The following is a 19,305-nucleotide window of genomic DNA, read 5'->3' as shown; positions in this document are numbered from 1 at the left end:
GACTGGCAACAAAAGACACTGCACTAAATGTGTTTGTTTTTGAAGTTAACGAGTCAAGCGCGTGTGTGTGGCCAGTACAATGAAACCTGTCCTTGTCTTGCTTTAATAGACGGACGATATGGGAACACAGCAAGAGTGAAAGCAAACACCTACTAGTTGTCATCCACTTTCTTACTTCCACCTCTGGTGTTTTCAGAGGTCAGTGCAAACAAGGAGAGGAAGCCAGCGAGATGTTCCCATTGTGTGCTCATCAATATAGACCTTCAGCAGCCTGGGAAACAGGATCAGCCTGACACTAACTAAGTAACTAACTAGCCCCTGCTCTCAGTGAAAGACGCTCTGAGGGCTCAGTTCTCTCTGTCCTGCCCACTGTTTTAACTACACGGCAACGCAGCCATGAGAAACTATGCAGCTAAACACCACATTTTCCTTGTCACTGTTGTCCTTTCAGACAACGTGTTTAAGGCCATAAAACCCTGACTGCAGGATATGGGGGGCAAGGGGGTGGGACAGGGGGCATCATCCACCCCTGTGATGTTTCTCACAGGTCCTCTTAGAGTCATAAAGTGGCCCCCAGCAAACGGTTCCCAGAGATAATGAGAGAAGTGAAATTCCACAGTGTGCCATCACAGCAGCAAGATTTGTGACCTGTTGCCACAAGAAAAACGGGCAACCAGGGAAGAACAAACACCATTGTAAACACAACCAATATTTATGTTTATTTATTTCCCTTTTGTACTATTTGCACACTGGTTACAACACTGTACATAACCATAATATACCATTTGAAATGTCTATTATTTTCAAACTTTTGTGAGTGTAATGTTTACTGTTCCTTTCTGATTGTTTATTTGACTTTTGTTTCTTATCTATTTAACTTGCTTTGGGAATGTAAACATAGGTTTCCTACGCCAATGAAGCCCTTCGAATCGAAATTGAATTGAATTGAGAGGGAACGAGAGAAGGAGAGAGGAAGAGAGCGGGGGTCGGCGGGGATGGATTCGCACATTTACTATTACAATGACAGGGCTTGGAGAGTCCCCCGAGGCAACACAAGGTCAACTCCCAACAAAGAGCCACACACACACACACACACACACACACACAGTCCCCCGAGGCAACACAAGGTCAACTCCCAACAAAGAGCCACACACACACACACACACACACACACACACACACACACACACACACACACACACACACACACACACACACACACACACACACACACACACACACACACACACACACACACACACAGAGAGGTGGTCAGGGTCCGTGGAAAGAGATAACCCACCACTCTGTCTAGGACCTCACTGCTACCAAATGCTCCCATTTGTCATCCAGGGGGTTTCTGGACTGTTTTCCACATGTTTGGATGGTGAGGGTTGTTGGTCATTGTGGATAGACTGACTCCATTCATCAACACTACATAACAACATTGAGCTGAACTCTGATGAGCTGACTGAATTCTTGTACATAATCCGGTCTCATTTTTGACAAAGGTAGCCCCATGGCCCACATCAACAGCTCTTAGCAAGAAATATGCTCCGCTCCACTCCACTCCTTTTTTTTCCAGCGCTCATTCATTCAAAGGACAAGGCCGTGTCTATGCCCGTCTTTGAACTCAGAGCTAACATTATGGAGAGTTCAAAGCAGTGTTCCTCCACCTCAATGCCCTGTATTCTTCTACTGTATAGAGTCTTTCTCTCTCTCGCTCTCTGACAGCCAGAGACAAGGGATATAGAGAGATAGCAAACTCTAGAGCCACACAGACACTTTTGGTATCAGTTATCCTCCTAGTGAAACGTCCGCTAATTCATTGTCAATTCCCCCAAGGCAAAACATAAAGAAACATTTAACACAAAAAACAAGGTTTTAAGTGAGAAGTCGGGATTGGTCTGAAGCCGAAAAATGAAGGAAATTCACATGAAAGACAATACAGAGCCCCCAAAAAGCTGATTCCTTTCCATTGGAGGCTGATGTTTTTTTCGTTCTCCAGTTGCAACTAGTATTGTATTCATTTACATCGTTAATAGTTGTTGATTATAGCTACTTTGTCTCATTCTGGGGGATTCCATAATGTAACAATGTCTCAGCAACCTTTCAATACTGTTAAAAGTTCTGTCACTCCAAAATACTATCACATAGTTGCCTATAAGTCTATTACTATTGGCCCTAAGGGGGCTAACTAAATCACCTCCCCAAACATTCCCAGGGGGCCGTTGGTTGTGTGAGCAGGGCTGGGGGCCCGGGGCCAAGCAGAGGCCCCCTGTGGGGACAGACGTGTGTTTAGACAGGGTCTCTCTCTCACGGGATTAGGGTGGCCAGGGAAAGAAAACATCACATGCTAGGCTGGGCACTAGCTACACAAACATGAAGGGCCTGATGGCATGTCACGCTGCTTTAATGCTAGGCTAGGCTACCTCTAGTTTCCAATCACTGGGAAATACTAGAGAATCATCCATCTTGGGTTACAGGGAGCATGCTTGTCAGGATGTTTTTTTCTAGAGAGATATAGAGTGCGAAGGAGGAGAAAAGGCCATTTACCAAAATCCCAACATTGCCATATGCTATTTGAGGACTATTCTAAATCTAAACATGATCAAATGTATTTTCCTGTGGTGAGAAGAACACATGTTCAGTTCATCCTTGTTCTCCAGAGTTTCACTACAAGCCCTTCAATTGTTCAGATAATTCGCTATCTTTTTTAATTATGACAGAGATGTAGAAGCATTCTGCCAGCTAGCATTCATAGCAATGCAGTTCTGAAATAGTGGGGGTCTATAAGCCAACCCAGGTCTCCCAGAGAGGGACACAGAGCAGACATAGCGGGAGCCTGGTGCTGGGGTCGTGAGGCGGGGCATGCGTCACACTCTGAGCCATCGTTCCCAAAAGGCTGCAGCGACGGAGCAGGTGCGCATGTAAATGAGGGGACGGCAGCTGCTGCCTGGCCAGCGCCCCCCCCCCCCCCCCCCACCCTTCAGCAGTGGAGGGGATAGAATGAGTGGCTCCATTGTTTCTCCTACCCATTCAGATCTAACCACAGGCAGGCCAGGCCGGGAGCCTCCAAGCTGAGAGTGTTCATTCAGCTGGTAAACCTTCTCCTCTCTGTTCCTTCTCTGTCCACAAACAAGTTTTTCCTCTTTCTCCATCGGGCTCATCCCTGGCCTCTCTCTCTCTGTCTCTCTCCATCAGGCTCATCCCTGGCCTCTCTCTCTCTCTCTCTCTCTCCATCGGGCTCATCCCTGGCCTCTCTCTCTCTCTCTCTCTCCATCAGGCTCATCCCTGGCCTCTCTCTCTCTCTCCATCAGGCTCATCCCTGGCCTCTCTCTCTCTCTCTCTCTCTCCATCGGGCTCATCCCTGGCCTCTCTCTCTCTCTCTCCATCAGGCTCATCCCTGGCCTCTCTCTCTCTCTCTCCATCGGGCTCATCCCTGGCCTCTCTCTCTCTCTCCATCGGGCTCATCCCTGGCCTCTCTCTCCCTCCATCGGGCTCATCCCTGGCCTCTCTCTCTCTCCATCAGGCTCATCCCTGGCCTCTCTCTCTCTCCATCGGGCTCATCCCTGGCCTCTCTCTCTCTCCATCGGGCTCATCCCTGGCCGCTCTCTCTCTCTCCATCGGGCTCCTCCCTGCCCTCTCTCTCCATCGGGCTCCTCCCTGGCCTCTCTCTCCATCGGGCTCCTCCCTGGCCTCTCTCTCTCTCTCTATCGGGCTCATCCCTGGCCTCTCTCTCTCTCTCCATCGGGCTCATCCCTGGCCTCTCTCTCTCTCCATCGGGCTCATCACTGGCCTCTCTCTCTCTCTCCATCAGGCTCATCCCTGGCCTCTCTCTCTCTCCATCGGGCTCATCCCTGGCCTCTCTCTCTCTCTCCATCGGGCTCATCCCTGGCCTCTCTCTCTCTCCATCGGGCTCATCCCTGGCCTCTCTCTCCATCGGGCTCATCCCTGGCCTCTCTCTCTCTCTCCATTGGGCTCCTCCCTGCCCTCTCTCTCCATCGGGCTCCTCCCTGGCCTCTCTCTCCATCGGGCTCCTCCCTGGCCTCTCTCTCTCTCTCTCTCTCTATCGGGCTCATCCCTGGCCTCTCTCTCTCTCTCTCTCTCTCCATCCATCGGGGTCATCCCTGGCCTCTCTCTCTCTCTCTCTCCATCGGGGTCATCCCTGGCCTCTCTCTCTCTCCATCGGGCTCATCCCTGGCCTCTCTCTCTCTCTTTTTGGTCCTTCATTCGGTCTTCTTTTCACTTCCTCCTTATGGAGCCTTCGTACGGCTGACCGTCCTTTTACTCCCCCTCCTCAATATACCTTCTTTCGCTCTAGTTCCCGCTAATTGTTTTCCCCCACTCTCTCTTTTCATGGCGTCCATAGGGTTGTCTGCTTTTGTAAGCTACCATATTAGGATTTATGACTCTCTCTCGACTGGGCCTTGGCTCCAAAAACCTCAAAGTCTGGGCCTGGGTGTTACTTTTCACTGGTCAACCCAAGCATACTTAAACGATGCAGAGAGAGACAAACAAAAGCTGTCTGAAAGCAAGGAAATTGAACTGGTTTTTTAGGAGGGGGGTGGGCTGGAGAGTTAGTGGGAAGCCAGTGAACAGAGGAGGTTGCTGGTTTGGAAGGAATGTTGGTGTTTACTCTTAAACCCCCCCCCCCCCTTCCCCCCCAGTCTCCTGTCCCTATCCCTGAACCACAGTCCTCAATGGAGGCTCTTGGCAGCCTCACTTTACAGGGCTATGCAAAAACTCACACCAGCTTTTTAAACCAGGCCCAGACCTGCCTGTTCATCACAAACAGCCCAATGTCTCACACTGGGGCCTCAAAGACAAATACATAAAGCACCCACTCCTCTGCCTCGGTCCACGTGGCCCCGCTGCTCAAACACACTCTGGCCCTGGCGTTTGAACAGAGTCAACCTCAGCACGCGCTAGCCAAGAATGCTAACCGTTTGCTCTTTAACTTGGCGAGAGGTCGACGAATAGGCCGTCAGCACAAAATCCGTTTTACAGGACACACACGGCTAACCGTCTTAAATGGCTCACACAGACTATAAAAGGGAAAAACAAAAAAGACACACAACTACTCTTGTAATTTGAACCGTTCAAAACAAACAGTGAAAGGCAGCTGCTACAACAGACTCCTGGCCACGTCATCCAGAGTACGCTAATCTTGGCAGCAGGTAAACTATCTGCTAGAAAGGTTAAATAAAGAACAGCTGAAAAGAGGAGAAGAATCAGAAGCTGTTCAAATATCAGGTGTGCAGCAGGCCCGGAGTGATGTTGTATAACAGGGGAACCTCTGTAATCAGGCTGATACTGTTGTTGTTATCCTGTGACTGTCGTCCCTCCCTGCCTGCCCCAGTAGCCTCCACTGTCCTGCTGAGATTGCTTTTCTTCCTGGCCACCAGTAGCCCGTGGCAAAGGGTCTGTGTGTGTGCTCATGTGTGTGTTTGTGTGCGTCTGTGCTGCAGTGTGCAGCGGGCGGCTGAGGATCAGCCCAGGCAGAGAGCAGATGTTGTCATGACACCTGACCTCGGGAGCAGACACCACTCTGGGGGGTTTCTCCACTGTTGGGCCAATCTGCCATCTGTCACTCTCGGAGGTCACCATGCACAGAAAGGCACTGTGCTTTGAAGACACACCGGCACGCAGGCGTACACATGAACACACACACGCATATATAGACACACACACACACACGCACAGAGACGTACAGGCTCCACTCTTCAATACCAGCCTACGACAGCCATGCAGCCTACCTATGTTCACCATTTACCTACAGCATTGTAGTGTAGTTTCTCTAAAAGGGTCAAACACACAGTGCTGACTAACTGCAATTAGCACAGTGGCCGTCCTAACGCATCTGACCACTGAACATCAGCCGTCATTTTCTGTTCATTTCCTGACGATTCGGGGAATGTTGAATCGCAAAACTCAGCAGATGATTAACTGCAGACGGGGGATGTTTAGGTTGGTCTGTCTGCGCTATAAGACAAGAAGAACACTTGACTGTTCCAAGTAAATGTTCACCACGACACCATGAACATTTTGAGAATTTAACCTCAACACAGAATCGAGAAAGTGACAAACTTGACCATTTTGGGCCTGGAGCTAATTCAGTTTTTGTTTTTTCACAGTCCATCTCTCTTTTTTCATGCCTCCGACCACCTCTCTCTAAACTGCCTCCAGCCTGGAGTCAAACTCTTCTAGGAACACTTTTTTCCCCTGCCTTGTGTTTCTCCACTCTCATTTCCTGGCTGTTTGGTGTCTGTGTCTCTGCGAATTATCCTTTAGTCTGATCTGTCTGAAAGCACTCCCCCGGGGCTTGCTGTGGTCCTGTGCCTCAGCCCCCCTCTCTCTCTCTAATTGTAGCTTCCCAGCCCACATCTGGTAGTGTTCATTAGAGGCCTGTTTATTTGGCCCTATTACTGACAGAGCCCATGGGAAAGGAACCGATCCCCCAGGGACACAACACAGAACAAGGGGCAGGAGGAGAGGCAGGGGATGCAGGCAGAGGCAGAAGGGAGATAGGAGGTGCAGGGGAGATATGGCGAGACAGGAACAGGGACAGGGAAGGAGGCTGCCTGGGGGATTTCTGACTCATGCTGCCTTCTCCTAATGACTGGTGGTGGTGTTGCTACTGCCTAGCCTGCTGCTTTACGAGACTGGGAACCTCTTAAGTGATTAAATGTGGCTGAAGGTGTGTGACACGGAAGCAGACCCTGACGGAGTAGTTACTGTACAGAGCTCAGTGTTGTGTTTGGTTGAGGTCTACCTATGAGAACATTTTATGAAGTTGAGGTGATTCAAACAGATGATATTGGCTTTATTTTAGACCTCATTTCAGACCAATTTAAAAACGTTTTTTAAAGGACCTCCTTATCACTCCATCCAGAAGAAAGCCATTAACTTGTGTTTTGTGTTGTCTTTGTGAGGAGTATCCTGTGTGAATTTGTGTGTGTGAAAGTTCATAGAACACCTGCCGCTGTGAGGCAGTCTTCTGTTTGGAGTTGAATGCGAAAACCACAAGTAATCATGGGTATTATGGAGTGTGCTGCCTTGTGGGTGATGCAAGTCCCTTTTAGCTGTTCAGTTATGATCCACAGACAGACAGGTGGTCGGGCACAAATTCATCAAATGAGGAAATGCTTCTCTATTGTTGTTTTCTCTCCTGCCTCGCTGCACACGCGCACACACACAGATGGCCTCGCTGTCAGTCATATTAGCCGGTGATCAAAATGTATGTGATTTTTCTTTGTTACGTGTCACCCCTCAGACTCAAATATCTCTAATCCACAGCGTTGAAGTTCCCCAACGTCAAGTCGCTTCAATCAGTCAGAACAGAACAGTCAGCGGCTCAGTTCAGCCCCTCCTTTGCTCCACTGAGGTTTTTGCCAAAGGGAAGCCGACCCGGGCCCGGCGGCCCATGAAAGCCCAGGGCCCTGTGTGATGATATGATCACATACAATACAGCACCTTTTCTTCCCCCAGTCCTTCGAGGCTGTTTCCTGCGTCTGAATGAAAGGATGGGAGTGGGGGGGTGGAGTGGTGGACTAAAATGCAGGGATTCATCTGCCTCGTAGCAAACAGAGGTTGCATTGAAGCATCACTGGCCAGGACAAGGGCTGGCTTTCATTCATGAGTTTCAAGTTCTTTTGGTGTCCACATCACCAACAAACTATCATGGTCCAAACACACCAAGACAGTTGTGAAGAGGGCACGACAACACCTTTTCCCCCTCAGGAGACTGAAAAGATTTTGCATGGATCCCCTGATCCCCAAAAAGTTCTACAGCTGCCCCCATTGAGAGCATTCTGACCGGTTGCATCACCGCCTGGTATGGCAACTGCTCGGCATCTGACCGTAAGGCGCTACAGAGGGTAGTGTGTGTGGCCCAGTACATCACTGGGGCCAAGCTTCCTGCCATCCAGGACCTCTATAATAAGCGGTGTCGAAGGAAGGCCCAAAAAACTGTCAAAGACTCCAGACTGTTCTCTCTGTTACTGCACGGCAAGCGGTATCGTAGCGCCAAGTCTAGGACCAAAAGGCTCCTTAACAGCTTCTACCCCCAAGCCATAAGACTGCTGAACAATTAATCAAATGGCCAGCCGGACTACCGACTACCGGTCACTACCACACCACACATGCCAGGGAATGAATGGGCCTGCTTCTTATTTCACTTCAGTCAGAGAGTTTTAACACACACGTAGCTAGGCCATCTAACTAGCTATCCAAAGGGGAATTCGTTAAAGCCTGGACAAGCACTTGAGAGAATGATTATCCAAGGTTATATCAGTTCCAGCTCTTTGAATACAGTGCCTGCAGATTAGAACCTGTCATGGAAACCTTCGTCTCAGGTGCTAACTGGGCTATTTATGTATTTCTGAAGGAGGGGAGACTGGCTGTTACTGCAGAAGACTTATTTCTCCAGGCAAGCAGGCTCGCAGACAGGCAGCACAGGGGCCATCTATGCTAAGGTGTGACTCCCCAAATACTGAGGCCTCAACTCAGCATGCATCATCACATCAAAGACTTCTCATCAGGCAAAATGTATGCACTGCATAGGGAATAGGGCCCCATTTTGGACACAACCTGAGTACAGGACAGGTTGATGAGTGACAGACATACAGCAATATTGCTCAAAATACCCTGGCTCAGTCTCATCCATACCACATCACTTCCAAATCTCCCTTCTCCAGTGGGGGACTAAGCCCTCCTCTGAAGCACAAGAGGTCACGTGACTCACTGTATCAATTGCCGGTCCAAAAAAAGACAGATATTTTGAGGAGTCTCTTCTGTTTTCCTGCCGACTGAGACAGTGCATCTCTCATCTCCCTGGCTGCGGATCTGAAGCTAAGCCCCTTGATTCTAGCCATCCTAGAGTGTGGATCATATCTCTCTCTCTTGGGTTCTTATTGGCCCTACACTGCACTGCTTTCTGTTACTGTCATGTCAGCTTACTAGATGAGAGGCCTCCTTCAGATAAACTACCCTGGCCTGCCCTGATCCCAGTAGCTCTCATTCACCAGTCCAGATATGAGGGAGGACCTCAGTATTCATGGCTTGGAATGTAAAGTAGGCAACCTACAGTACTACACTGAACAAAAATATAACCACAACATGCAACCATTTCAACGATTTTACTGAGTTACAGTTCATATAAGGAAATCTGTCAATGGAAATAAATGAATTAGGCCCTAATCTATGGATTTCACATGACTGGGAATACAGATATGCATCTGTTGGTCACAGATACCTTTAAAAAAAGGTAGGTCCGTGGATCAGAAAACCAGTCAGTATCTGGTGTGACGACCATTTGCCACATGCAGCACGACACATGTCCTTCACATAGAGTTGATCAGGCTGTTGATTGTGCCCATGTGGAATGTCGTCCCACACCTGTGTATTGATCACGTTGGTCAATCAGCTTCTTGATATGCCACAACTGTCAGGTAGATGGATGATCTTGGCAAATGAGAAATGCTCACGAGTTGTATATGTGCACAAAAGTTCCAGAGAAATAGGCTTGTTAAGCTTGTTTTTATTTCAGCTCATGAAACATGGGACCAACACTTCACATGTTGTGTTTATAGTTTTGTTCAGTGGAAATAAAACTGAAGCATTGGATGGCACTTTACCTGGGAATACCACTTGTCTTGACTTCAGAGCGGCATTGTTTTAATTGAGGTGAAGGAAGGCCGTGATCCTGTCAGGAATGGGAACATGGCCGAGGAAATACACTTCCTGTATGCTCAGGGAAGGAATTTCATGGAGACCATCAAAACATATAACGTAGCCTATATTATTCAGACACGCTGCTGCACAGACTGACGCCACCAGACCTCACCAACCTGCTCTTTTCCACTCTCTCTCTCTCTCTCTCTCTCTCTCTCTCTCTCTCTCTCTCTCAATCTAAAGGGATTTATTGGCTATTGGCAAGGGAAACATATTTTTCTATGCCAAAGCAAGTTAAATAGATATTAAACAAAAGTGAAATAAACAATACAAAACTAAACTGTAAACATTACACTCACAAAAGTTCCAAAGGAATAGAGACATTTCAAATGTCTTAATATGGCTATATACAGTGCTGTAACAATGTGCAAATACTTCAAGTACAAAAGGGAAAATAAACATAAATATGGGCTGTATTTACAGTGTTGTTTGTTCTTCACTCGTTGCCCTTTTCTTGTTGCAACAGGTCACAAATCTTGCTGCTGTGATGGCACACTGTGTTATTTCACCCAATAGATATGGGAGTTTATCAAAATTGGATGTGTTCTAGAATATTTTGTGGGTCTGTGTAATCTAAAGGAAATATGTGTCTCTAATATGGTCATACACTTGGTTTTCATAACAATCGGAAATCTGTATTTTTGGACACCGATTTGGCCCCCCCGCCCCCCCAAAAAATATTTTTTACACCTTTATTTAACTAGGCAAGCCAGTTAAGAACACATTCTTATTTTCAATGGCGGCCTAGGAACAGTAACTTAACTGCCTTGTTCAGGGGCAGAACGACAGATTTTTATCTTGTCAGCTTGGGGAGTCAATCTTGCAACCTTACGGTTAACTAGTCCAACACTCTAACCACCTGCCTTACATGTGCACTCCACGAGGAGCCTGCCTATTATGCGAATGCAGTAAGAAGCCAAGGAAAGTTGCTAGCTAGCATTAAACTTATCTTATAAAAAACAAAATCAATCAATCAATCATAATCACTAGTTATAACTACACATGGTTGATGATATTACTAGTTTATCTAGCGTGTCCTCCGTTGCATATAATCGATGCGGTGCGCATTCGCGAAAAAGGACTATCGTTGCTCCAACGTGTACCTAACCATAAACATCAATGCCTTTCTTAAAATCAATACACAAGTATATCTTTTTAAACCTGCATATTTAGCTAAAAGAAATCCAGGTCAGCAGGCAATATTAACCAGGTGAAATTGTGTTACTTCTCTTGCGTTCATTGCAAGCAGAGTCAGGGTATATGCAACAGTTTGGGCCGCCTGGCTCGTTGCGAACTAATTTGCCAGAATTGTACGTAATTATGGCATAACATTGAAGGTTGTGCAATGTAACAGGAATATCTAGACTTATGGATGCCATCCGTTTGATAAAATACAGAACGGTTCCGTATTTCACTGAAAGAATAAACATTTTATTTTCCGTATTCGACCATATTAATGACCTAAGGCTCGTATTTCTGTGTGTTATTATGTTCTAATTAAGTATATGATTTGATAGAGCAGTCTGACTGAGCGGTGGTAGGCACCAACAGGCTCGTAAGCATTCATTCAAACAGCACTTTCGTGCGTTATGCCAGCAGCTCTTTGCAATGCTTCAAGCATTGTGCTGTTTATGACTTCAAGCCTATCAACTCTCAAGTTTAGGCTGGTGTAACCTATGTGAAATGGCTAGCTATTTAGCGGGGTGCGCGCTAATAGCGTTTCAAAGGTCACTCGCTCTGAGACTTGGAGTAGTTGTTCCCCTTGCTCTGCATGGGTAACGCTGCTTCGAGGGTGGCTATTGTTGATGTGTTTCTGGTTCGAGCCCAGGTAGGAGCGAGGAGAGGGACGGAAGCTATACTGTTACACTGGCAATACTAAAGTGCCTATAAGAACATCCAATAGTCAAAGGTATATGAAATCCAAATCGTATACAGAGAAATAGTCTTATAATTCCTATTCTTAACTACAACCTAAAACTTCTTACCTGGGAATATTGAAGACTCATGTTAAAAGGAACCACCAGCTTTCATATGTTCTCATGTTCTGAGCAAGGAACTTAAACGTTAGCTTTCTTACATGGCACATATTGCACTTCTCCGACACTTTGTTTTTGCATTATTTAAACCAAATTGAACATGTTTCATTATTTATTTGAGGCTAAATTGATTTTATTGATGTATTATATTAAGTTAAAATAAGTGTTCATTCAGTATTGTTGTAATTGTCATTATTACAAATAAATAAATAAAAATCAGCCGATTAATCGGTATCGGCGTTGAAAAATCATAATCGGTCGACCTCTAGTTTCCACCTCATTTTGTGGCGGTGTGCACATAGCCTGTCTTCTCTTGAGAGTTAGGTCTGCCTACGGCGGCCACTCTCAGTAGCAATGCTCACTGAGTCTGTATCTCTCTCATCAAACCTCCAATATGAGGCCTTGGGTCTACTGTATCTTATGGGTTCATGGGTCTTCATTAGGCCTAACTTATAACTTGAAAAGACTGAAGGGATCATGCCAATTAACCCACCTGGATGTGGTTAGTCCTCCAGGCATTAACTTATGTTGTCAACAATTCAGTAGGACCTGCCACACAATTCTTTGATTTTGAAAAGACAAAGCAAGCCAGTTTAGCCTACCTGGTGAGAAACGCTTGGACATTCAGTGGAAGATTGTGGAAAGAAACTAGCAGCGTTGTTGACATTAAGCCACGGTATTAGAATTGGATTAATCTGATAGGGTGCACTTAGCTTGCTCTGCTGAATGTTCCCATTTTAGTCATCATTTTTCACATCACAAGCACTGTTTAAAGTTTGTCCAAACATACTGTATACCCATAAACAAACATTTCCAGCATTGAACACTAGAGAAGACACAACACAACCTCTGACCTCTGCCTGTACATTCCAGACACATTGTGGGATTGTTAACTCTCGTTACCGTGGGATAATACAAAAAATGAAGGCATAGTAAAAGACACACAAAAGGAAGGCGTAGTAGAAAAAAAAAAATATCAGCTCTCTCCAAAAAATGTGGTGCTCCAGTCTAGCAGGCCACTAATCACAATCTCCATGTTTAATTAGGAGAGTCTGAGGACAGTGGCAGGCACAATGATGGCTTTGTGGCCCAACAAGGGGGGCGAAACACTGCCAGACACAATTAAGATGTGGCCCAGAGCCAAAATGGCTGCCTGGGCCTGCAGGAGCCAAGAGCCGACTTGCCCTGATTGAACCTCTGCGCTAGTCCAGTTTCATCCCACTCCACTACAGCTCAGTAAGGCAACACTGGCACTCAAATAACAGGCTGGAAGCAGAGCCAATGTTCAGGTAGCCTTTGTGCAACAGGGGTAAGAGGGGTCAGGGGACAATAGAAGTTCTACATGTCGTTGATGTAGAAGAGCTACTGAACGCTTTGTATTGACCTGCTCATTTCACTTTAAAAATGGAGAACAACAACAACCTCAGATATGCATTACAACTTGTTTACTAATTTACAGTCTCTTTATGTATCTGTTCACAATTATGAAACCATCCAGTCTAATTACCCTCTACTTCCATCTGTCCTTCAGATGAAAATCTCTCAAGAGAGAGAAAGCCCATTCAACAATCAACATGGGGACAAAACCCTTGAGCAGGGGGAGCGGGGGGAAGGACAGGGGCTGCAGCCAGAACTCACTGGGAAGCATCACCCAGATTAGTCACACAGAATTAATCTGACTGGAGAACAATGGCCGCCGAGCTTCTGGCAAAGCCCAGCTGTCGCTCCGTGAAAGAAAAGAGAAACAAGATTTAGGACTAAGAGTGAGTGTCTCCAACAGAGACTTCTGCTGGAGAGAGGGGAGAGGGAGCCTGCATTCACTAGCAGTGGGCTGGGCTGAGCAGGCTGCGAGACACACAAACACAGTGACCCCCCCGGTGCAGTCCTCTTCAAAACCCACACATCTCATTCATTCGCTGGCCCAGGCCTAGGTTGTAATTGTCTTCCAAGGATAGGCATGTGCTACTCTCTTAGGCAACTGAAAATGCCTTCAGAGGCCCAAGGTAGGCCTCAACTCAACATGATCAAATTAAACAACTTCATGTTGTTGGATATGTCATTTACTAAATGCTCTCTGGAATGTATAATATGTATTTTATGCAGGAGTTTGCTGTGCATATTTACCTCGTGTAAAGGGATTTGAAACTTACTTGCACTCTCCATTTCCGTCAGCCGTGGCCTCACACCTCCCCAGGTTCAAACACGACTCGGTGGACATAGAGCATCTTAGGCCTGCAAACAGAACGAGTCAATACAACACACACACAACCTCTTAATTCTTTTCACAATTGAAGAGAAGATTTTGATATACAGTCATCAATGGATGGTTTTGGAAAAGCAACAAGACGTGAACAAAATAACATCCAAATGCTTGAGTATTAAAACAACAGAATTATCCTTCATGATGACGATTGTAAGGACTAGGTGTGACTACTGCCACCTTGAAGTGCAGTTTGTGGTGAATGGGACTTGACACACTGGTAGGCACATTCTTCCTTTTGCAGCTGTCCCAAAGAATGTACAATATTTGGGGAGTAACATAGCGCTGCAAAATGATTCTGTGTAACTCCACTCAAACCTGCCTCAATGGTTAAGGCTTGAATATTCATATTCCTAGGCTGAACAGTGAACTTTCTTGCAAACGCAGAGCGAATGGCGCAAGCCGCATCTGTGAGCCGAGAGCACAACAGTTAGTGTTATCCTGGATCCTATGATGACAATACAATGTCCTGCCTGGCTATCTGTAAATACAAAATAAATGTGAAGGTGCAATATGCAGAAATCGCTCCACCATTTCCTGGTAGCAAAAATTCTAATTGTTTGCCTAATTTCAGTTTATGTGACAAGACAAGAATGTATAGTGTAGAAAATCATTGTACCATCTAAAGCGCTGTGAAATATATTTTCAATAACCAATTATTTTTTTTTTCAGCTGTTTGAAGCTGGTGTACAAAACCGAAAGTAAAACGCAAAAACTGAACTTAAGAACTGTAAGCATAGATCTACTGCTTCTTAGACTTGATTTCAATGAGAATGACAGATCTATAACTCACATTTCTATGTCAATTTGGTGGGGTCACCCACAAAGTCACATATCGTCCTGAGATCCATAATTTTTGTCCTCCAGTGGATATCAGATCTTGTTCCGTACCTGAGGCCATACAAGCCACTTTATTGAGTCCTGTTGTCCCCTTGAGAGGACATCCTTGCCAACTTTATCTTCCTGGTTCTAAAAATAATGTCTGCTTCACATTTTATGGAAATGTAAAAAGTGTGTGTAATTATAAATTATAATTTTTGTGAGTTTGATATTTAAATTGTTTCTAGTAAGTGAACATCTCAGGAATAATTCAGTGAGCAGGCAGGACTGTGTCACGTTAAATAATAGTCAAATAAGAGCAGGACATGTCCTCTGTAGTGGACACCTGGATACTGCAACTATGTTTTTCGCCTACTGTACCCATTGACTGTAATGTAAATGTTATCACATTTACGTCCTAATGACCACTAAAGAGGACAATTTTGCACTTCAAATAACTGATAAACAACATTTAAAAATAATAATAACCTTGGTAACATGTTTTTGTTCTTCACCCCAAACACTTATTTTATGTAAAAAATATTTACATGTATATACAGTGCCAGTCAAAAGTTTGGACACACCTACTTATTCATGGGTTTTTCTTTATTTAGACATCAAAACCATGAAATAACACATAGGGAATCATGATGTATCCAAAGAAAAGTGTTAAACAAATCAAAATATATTTTAGATTCTTCAAAGTTGCTGCCCATTGCCTTGATGACAGCTTTGCACGCTCTTGGTATTCTCTCAACCAGCTTCATGAGGAATGCTTTTCCAACTGTCTTGAATGAGTTCCCACATATGCTGAGCACTTCTTGGCTGCTTTTCCTTCACTCTGCGGTCAAACTCATCCCTAATCATCACAATTGGGTTGAAGTCGGGTGATTGTGGAGGCCAGGTCATCTGATGCAGCACTCCATCACTCTCCTTCTTGGTCAAATAGCTCTTACACAACCTGGAGGTGTGTTGGGTCATTGTCCTGTTGAAAAACAAATTATAGTCCCACTAAGCACAAACCAGATGGGTTGGCGAATCAATGCAAAATGCTGTGGTAGCCATGCTGGTTAAGTGTGCCTTGAATTATAAATAAATCACTGACAGTGGCACCAGCAAAAGCACCCTCACACCTCCTCCTCCATGCTTCACGGTGGGAACCACACATGCGGAGATCATCCGTTCACCTACTCTGCGTTCACAAAGACACGGCGGTTGGAACCAAAAATCTTACATTTGGACTCATCAGACCAAAGGACAGATTTCCATTGCTCGTGTTTCTTAGCCCAAGCAAGTCTCTTCTTATTATTGGTGTCCTTTAGTAGTGTTTTTTTTAAACCAATTAAACCATGAAGGTCTGATTCATGCAGTCCCTGAACAGCTGATGTTGAGATGTGTCTGTTATTTATTTGGGCTGCAATCTGAGGTGCAGTTAACTCTAATGAACGTATTCCCTGCAGCAAAGGTAACTCTGGGTCTTCCTTTCCTGTGGCGGTCCTCATGAGAGCCAGTTTCATCATAGCACTTGATCGTTTTTGCGAATGCATTTGAAGAAACTTCAAAGTTCTCGAAATGTTCAGGATTGACTGACCTTCATGTCTTAAAGTAATGACGGACTGTCAATTCTCTTTGCTTATTTGAGCTGTTCTTGCCATAATATGACCACCCCTACCTTGTCACAACACAACTGATTGGGTCAAACGCATTACGAAGGAAAGAAATTCCACAAATGAACTTATAACAAGGCACAATTGTCAATTGAAACGCATTCCAGGTGACTACCTCATGAAGCTGGTTGAGAGAAGGCCAAGAGTGTGCAAAGCTGTCATCAAGGCAAAGGGTGGCTACTTTGAAGAATCTCAAATATAAAATATATTTTGATTTGTTTAACACTTTTTTGGTTACTGCTTGATTCCATATGTATTTTTTTCATAGTTTAGTGTTGATGTCTTCACTATTATTCTACAATGTAGAAAATAATAAATATGAAGAAAAACCCTTGACAAACTATAGATTTTGCAAGTCCGTTGGGACATCTACTTTGTGCATGACACAAGTCATTTTTCCAACAATTGTTTACAGACAGATTATTTCACTTATAATTCACTGTATCACAATTCCAGTTGGTCAGAAGTTTACATACACTAAATTGACTGTGCTTTTAAACAGAGATTAATGTATTTGGTGCAGAGATTAATTAATTTGGTGCAAAATGTGCAGATCAATCTCAGAACAACAGCAAAGGACCTTGTGAAGATGCTGGAGGAAACAGGTAGAAAAGTATCTATATCCACAGTAAAACAAGTTCTATATCGACATAACCTGAAAGGCCGCTCAGCAAGGAAGAAGCCACTGCTCCAAAACCGCCATAAAAAAGCCAGACTACGGTTTGCAACTGCACATGGGGACAAAGATCTTACTTTTTGGAGAAATGTCCTCTGTTTGGCCATAATGATCATCGTTATGTTTGGAGGAAAAAGGCGGGAAGTTTGCAAGTCAAAGAACACCATCCCAACTGTGAAGCACGGGAGTGGGAGCATCATGTTGTGGGGGTGCTTTGCTGCAGAAGGGACTGGTGCACTTCACAAAATAGATGGCTTCATGAGGCAGGACAATTGTGTGGATATATTGAAGCAATATCTCAAGATGTTAAAGCTTGGTCACAAAGGGGTCTTCCAAATGGACAATGACCCCAAGCATACTTCCAAAGTTGTGGCAAAATGGCTTAAGGACAACAAAGTCAAGGTATTGGAGTGGCCATCACAAAGCCCTGATCTCAATCCTATAGAAAATGTGTGGGCAGAAGGCTACCCAAAACGTTTGACCCAAGTTAAACAATTTAAAGTCAATGCTACCAAATACGAATTGAGTGTATGTAATCATTTTCTCTACTATTATTCTGACATTTCACATTCTTAAAATGAAGTGGTGATCCTAACTGACCTAAAACAGGGAATTTTTACTAGGATTAAATGTCAGGAATTGTGAAAAACTGAGTTTAAATGTTTTTGGCTAAGGTGTATGTAAACTTCCGACTTCCGACATATGTGTGTATATATATATATAAATTAGTGCACAGTAAATGCTGATATATATATATATATATATATATATATAAATAATCGGGTCTCATGAGCATATTGCAAAGAAAGAAAACTGATGCTGGAATATATTCTTAACTGTCACATTTTAAAACGCAATTTTAAGTAATGCCCTCAAAAATAAGATGCCTTTGAAGTTCGAATGCAACAAGTGCAACATTCTGACATCGTTCTACAATCAATGTCACTTCTTCCCATTTGTTCTTCCCTGCACATCAGTATTTACTGTGCACTAATACGATTTTATGAGTGAACTCATGGAAAACATCTACGTAATAAATGTACAATTTCACTATCGAACAAAACACGGTTGACTATTGATATTGCACTTACCTCGTGTTAGAGCAATAAGCGACAACAGGAAAGTTAGTTTCACAAAGAAATGATGCATTCCTTCTTTTCTGATTTAAAATTGATGTATAATTCCAATTGGAGTTATCATAGATCCTGTTAATTTTCCTCTTCGAGAGTTTAAAAAAACGTCCAATTCATAATTTCATAGATCCAAAAAAGTAAACGTTTGCGGCGTGTCTCTAAACTTCGTACACGCGATGTTTTCACTCCAGCTTCGGAGTGGTAAATGACTCAATTCCCGTAACCACATATAGGGGCGTTATGGTTCCGCGCCACTAGGTCTACTTCGCCCACGACAGCTATTCATTATTTTATTTAATCTATAAATGTTCTGAGGAGCAGTGGGAAAATACGCACACCCTGTAAAGCTATAAAAGTAGCACCTTTTAAAAAAAAAAAATATATATATATATATCCCAGGCGTTTCCTGTTGGTAGATTTAGCAATCACTGACAAAACAGATACTTTAAAGCGACAGTGTGTAGAATTTCCAGTAAATCTAGGCTAATTTCTATTAATAAAAACATAAATATAACAGAATGAATCCTCAATTAAACCAGGTTAAACAGTTAACCCTTAATTTGGAAGAATGTGTAGTTTGTGTTATGTATGTCTTATGTCATAACCAATTTATAACCAAATTAAGGACATATTCCTACATTGTTTATATTTTTGTTGGTGGCCCACACTTTGATTGATTGCTCATTTTACAGTGTGGCTTTCACATCACTAAAACACAAATGTAGAAGCGATCTTATCTTTCAGCAGCCCAAGTGAAGGTGTTCTCTGGTTACTATCATTTTCACATACTCAACATACAGACAAAATCATTCTGTTTTGCTCTCAAAGTTGTGGGAAATGTGTTTGTTTTTCACAGAGGTATGCATGATTAAAATATGTTATCTAGCATGTGAGCCGTGATAACAGATCTAATCCTCCATATCTGGTAAGTAAACGCTGACAGTAGGCCTGAAACAGATAAATACATTTTGGTTGTGCTTAA

The 19,305-nt window shown here is 44.2% G+C and overlaps 1 protein-coding gene across 4 annotated transcripts in view; it reads right to left on the bottom strand.

Annotated features, from left to right (window-relative positions):
• The window catches only part of LOC139389870 (neurogenic locus notch homolog protein 1-like), a 48,136-nt gene extending 29,610 nt beyond the window's left edge, over positions 1-18,526 (bottom strand). For 2 of the 4 annotated variants that reach the window (XM_071136867.1, XM_071136868.1), the window contains exons 1-2: positions 18,282-18,526; positions 13,919-14,000 (exon numbers count right to left, since the gene is read on the bottom strand). In XM_071136867.1, coding sequence (XP_070992968.1) covers positions 13,919-14,000; positions 18,282-18,339 — 140 coding nt within the window. In that variant the 5' untranslated portion in view covers positions 18,340-18,526. The remainder of the gene's footprint in view (positions 1-13,918; positions 14,001-18,281) is intronic. The other 2 variants (XM_071136864.1, XM_071136866.1) reach the window with 1 other exon arrangement.
• Between the last annotated feature and the right edge of the window lie 779 nt (positions 18,527-19,305).

Source organism: Oncorhynchus clarkii, chromosome 30 (genome assembly GCF_045791955.1).
Source record: "Oncorhynchus clarkii lewisi isolate Uvic-CL-2024 chromosome 30, UVic_Ocla_1.0, whole genome shotgun sequence".
Classification (NCBI taxonomy): Eukaryota; Metazoa; Chordata; class Actinopteri; order Salmoniformes; family Salmonidae; genus Oncorhynchus; species Oncorhynchus clarkii.
This window is presented reverse-complemented; position numbering and strand designations above follow the sequence as displayed.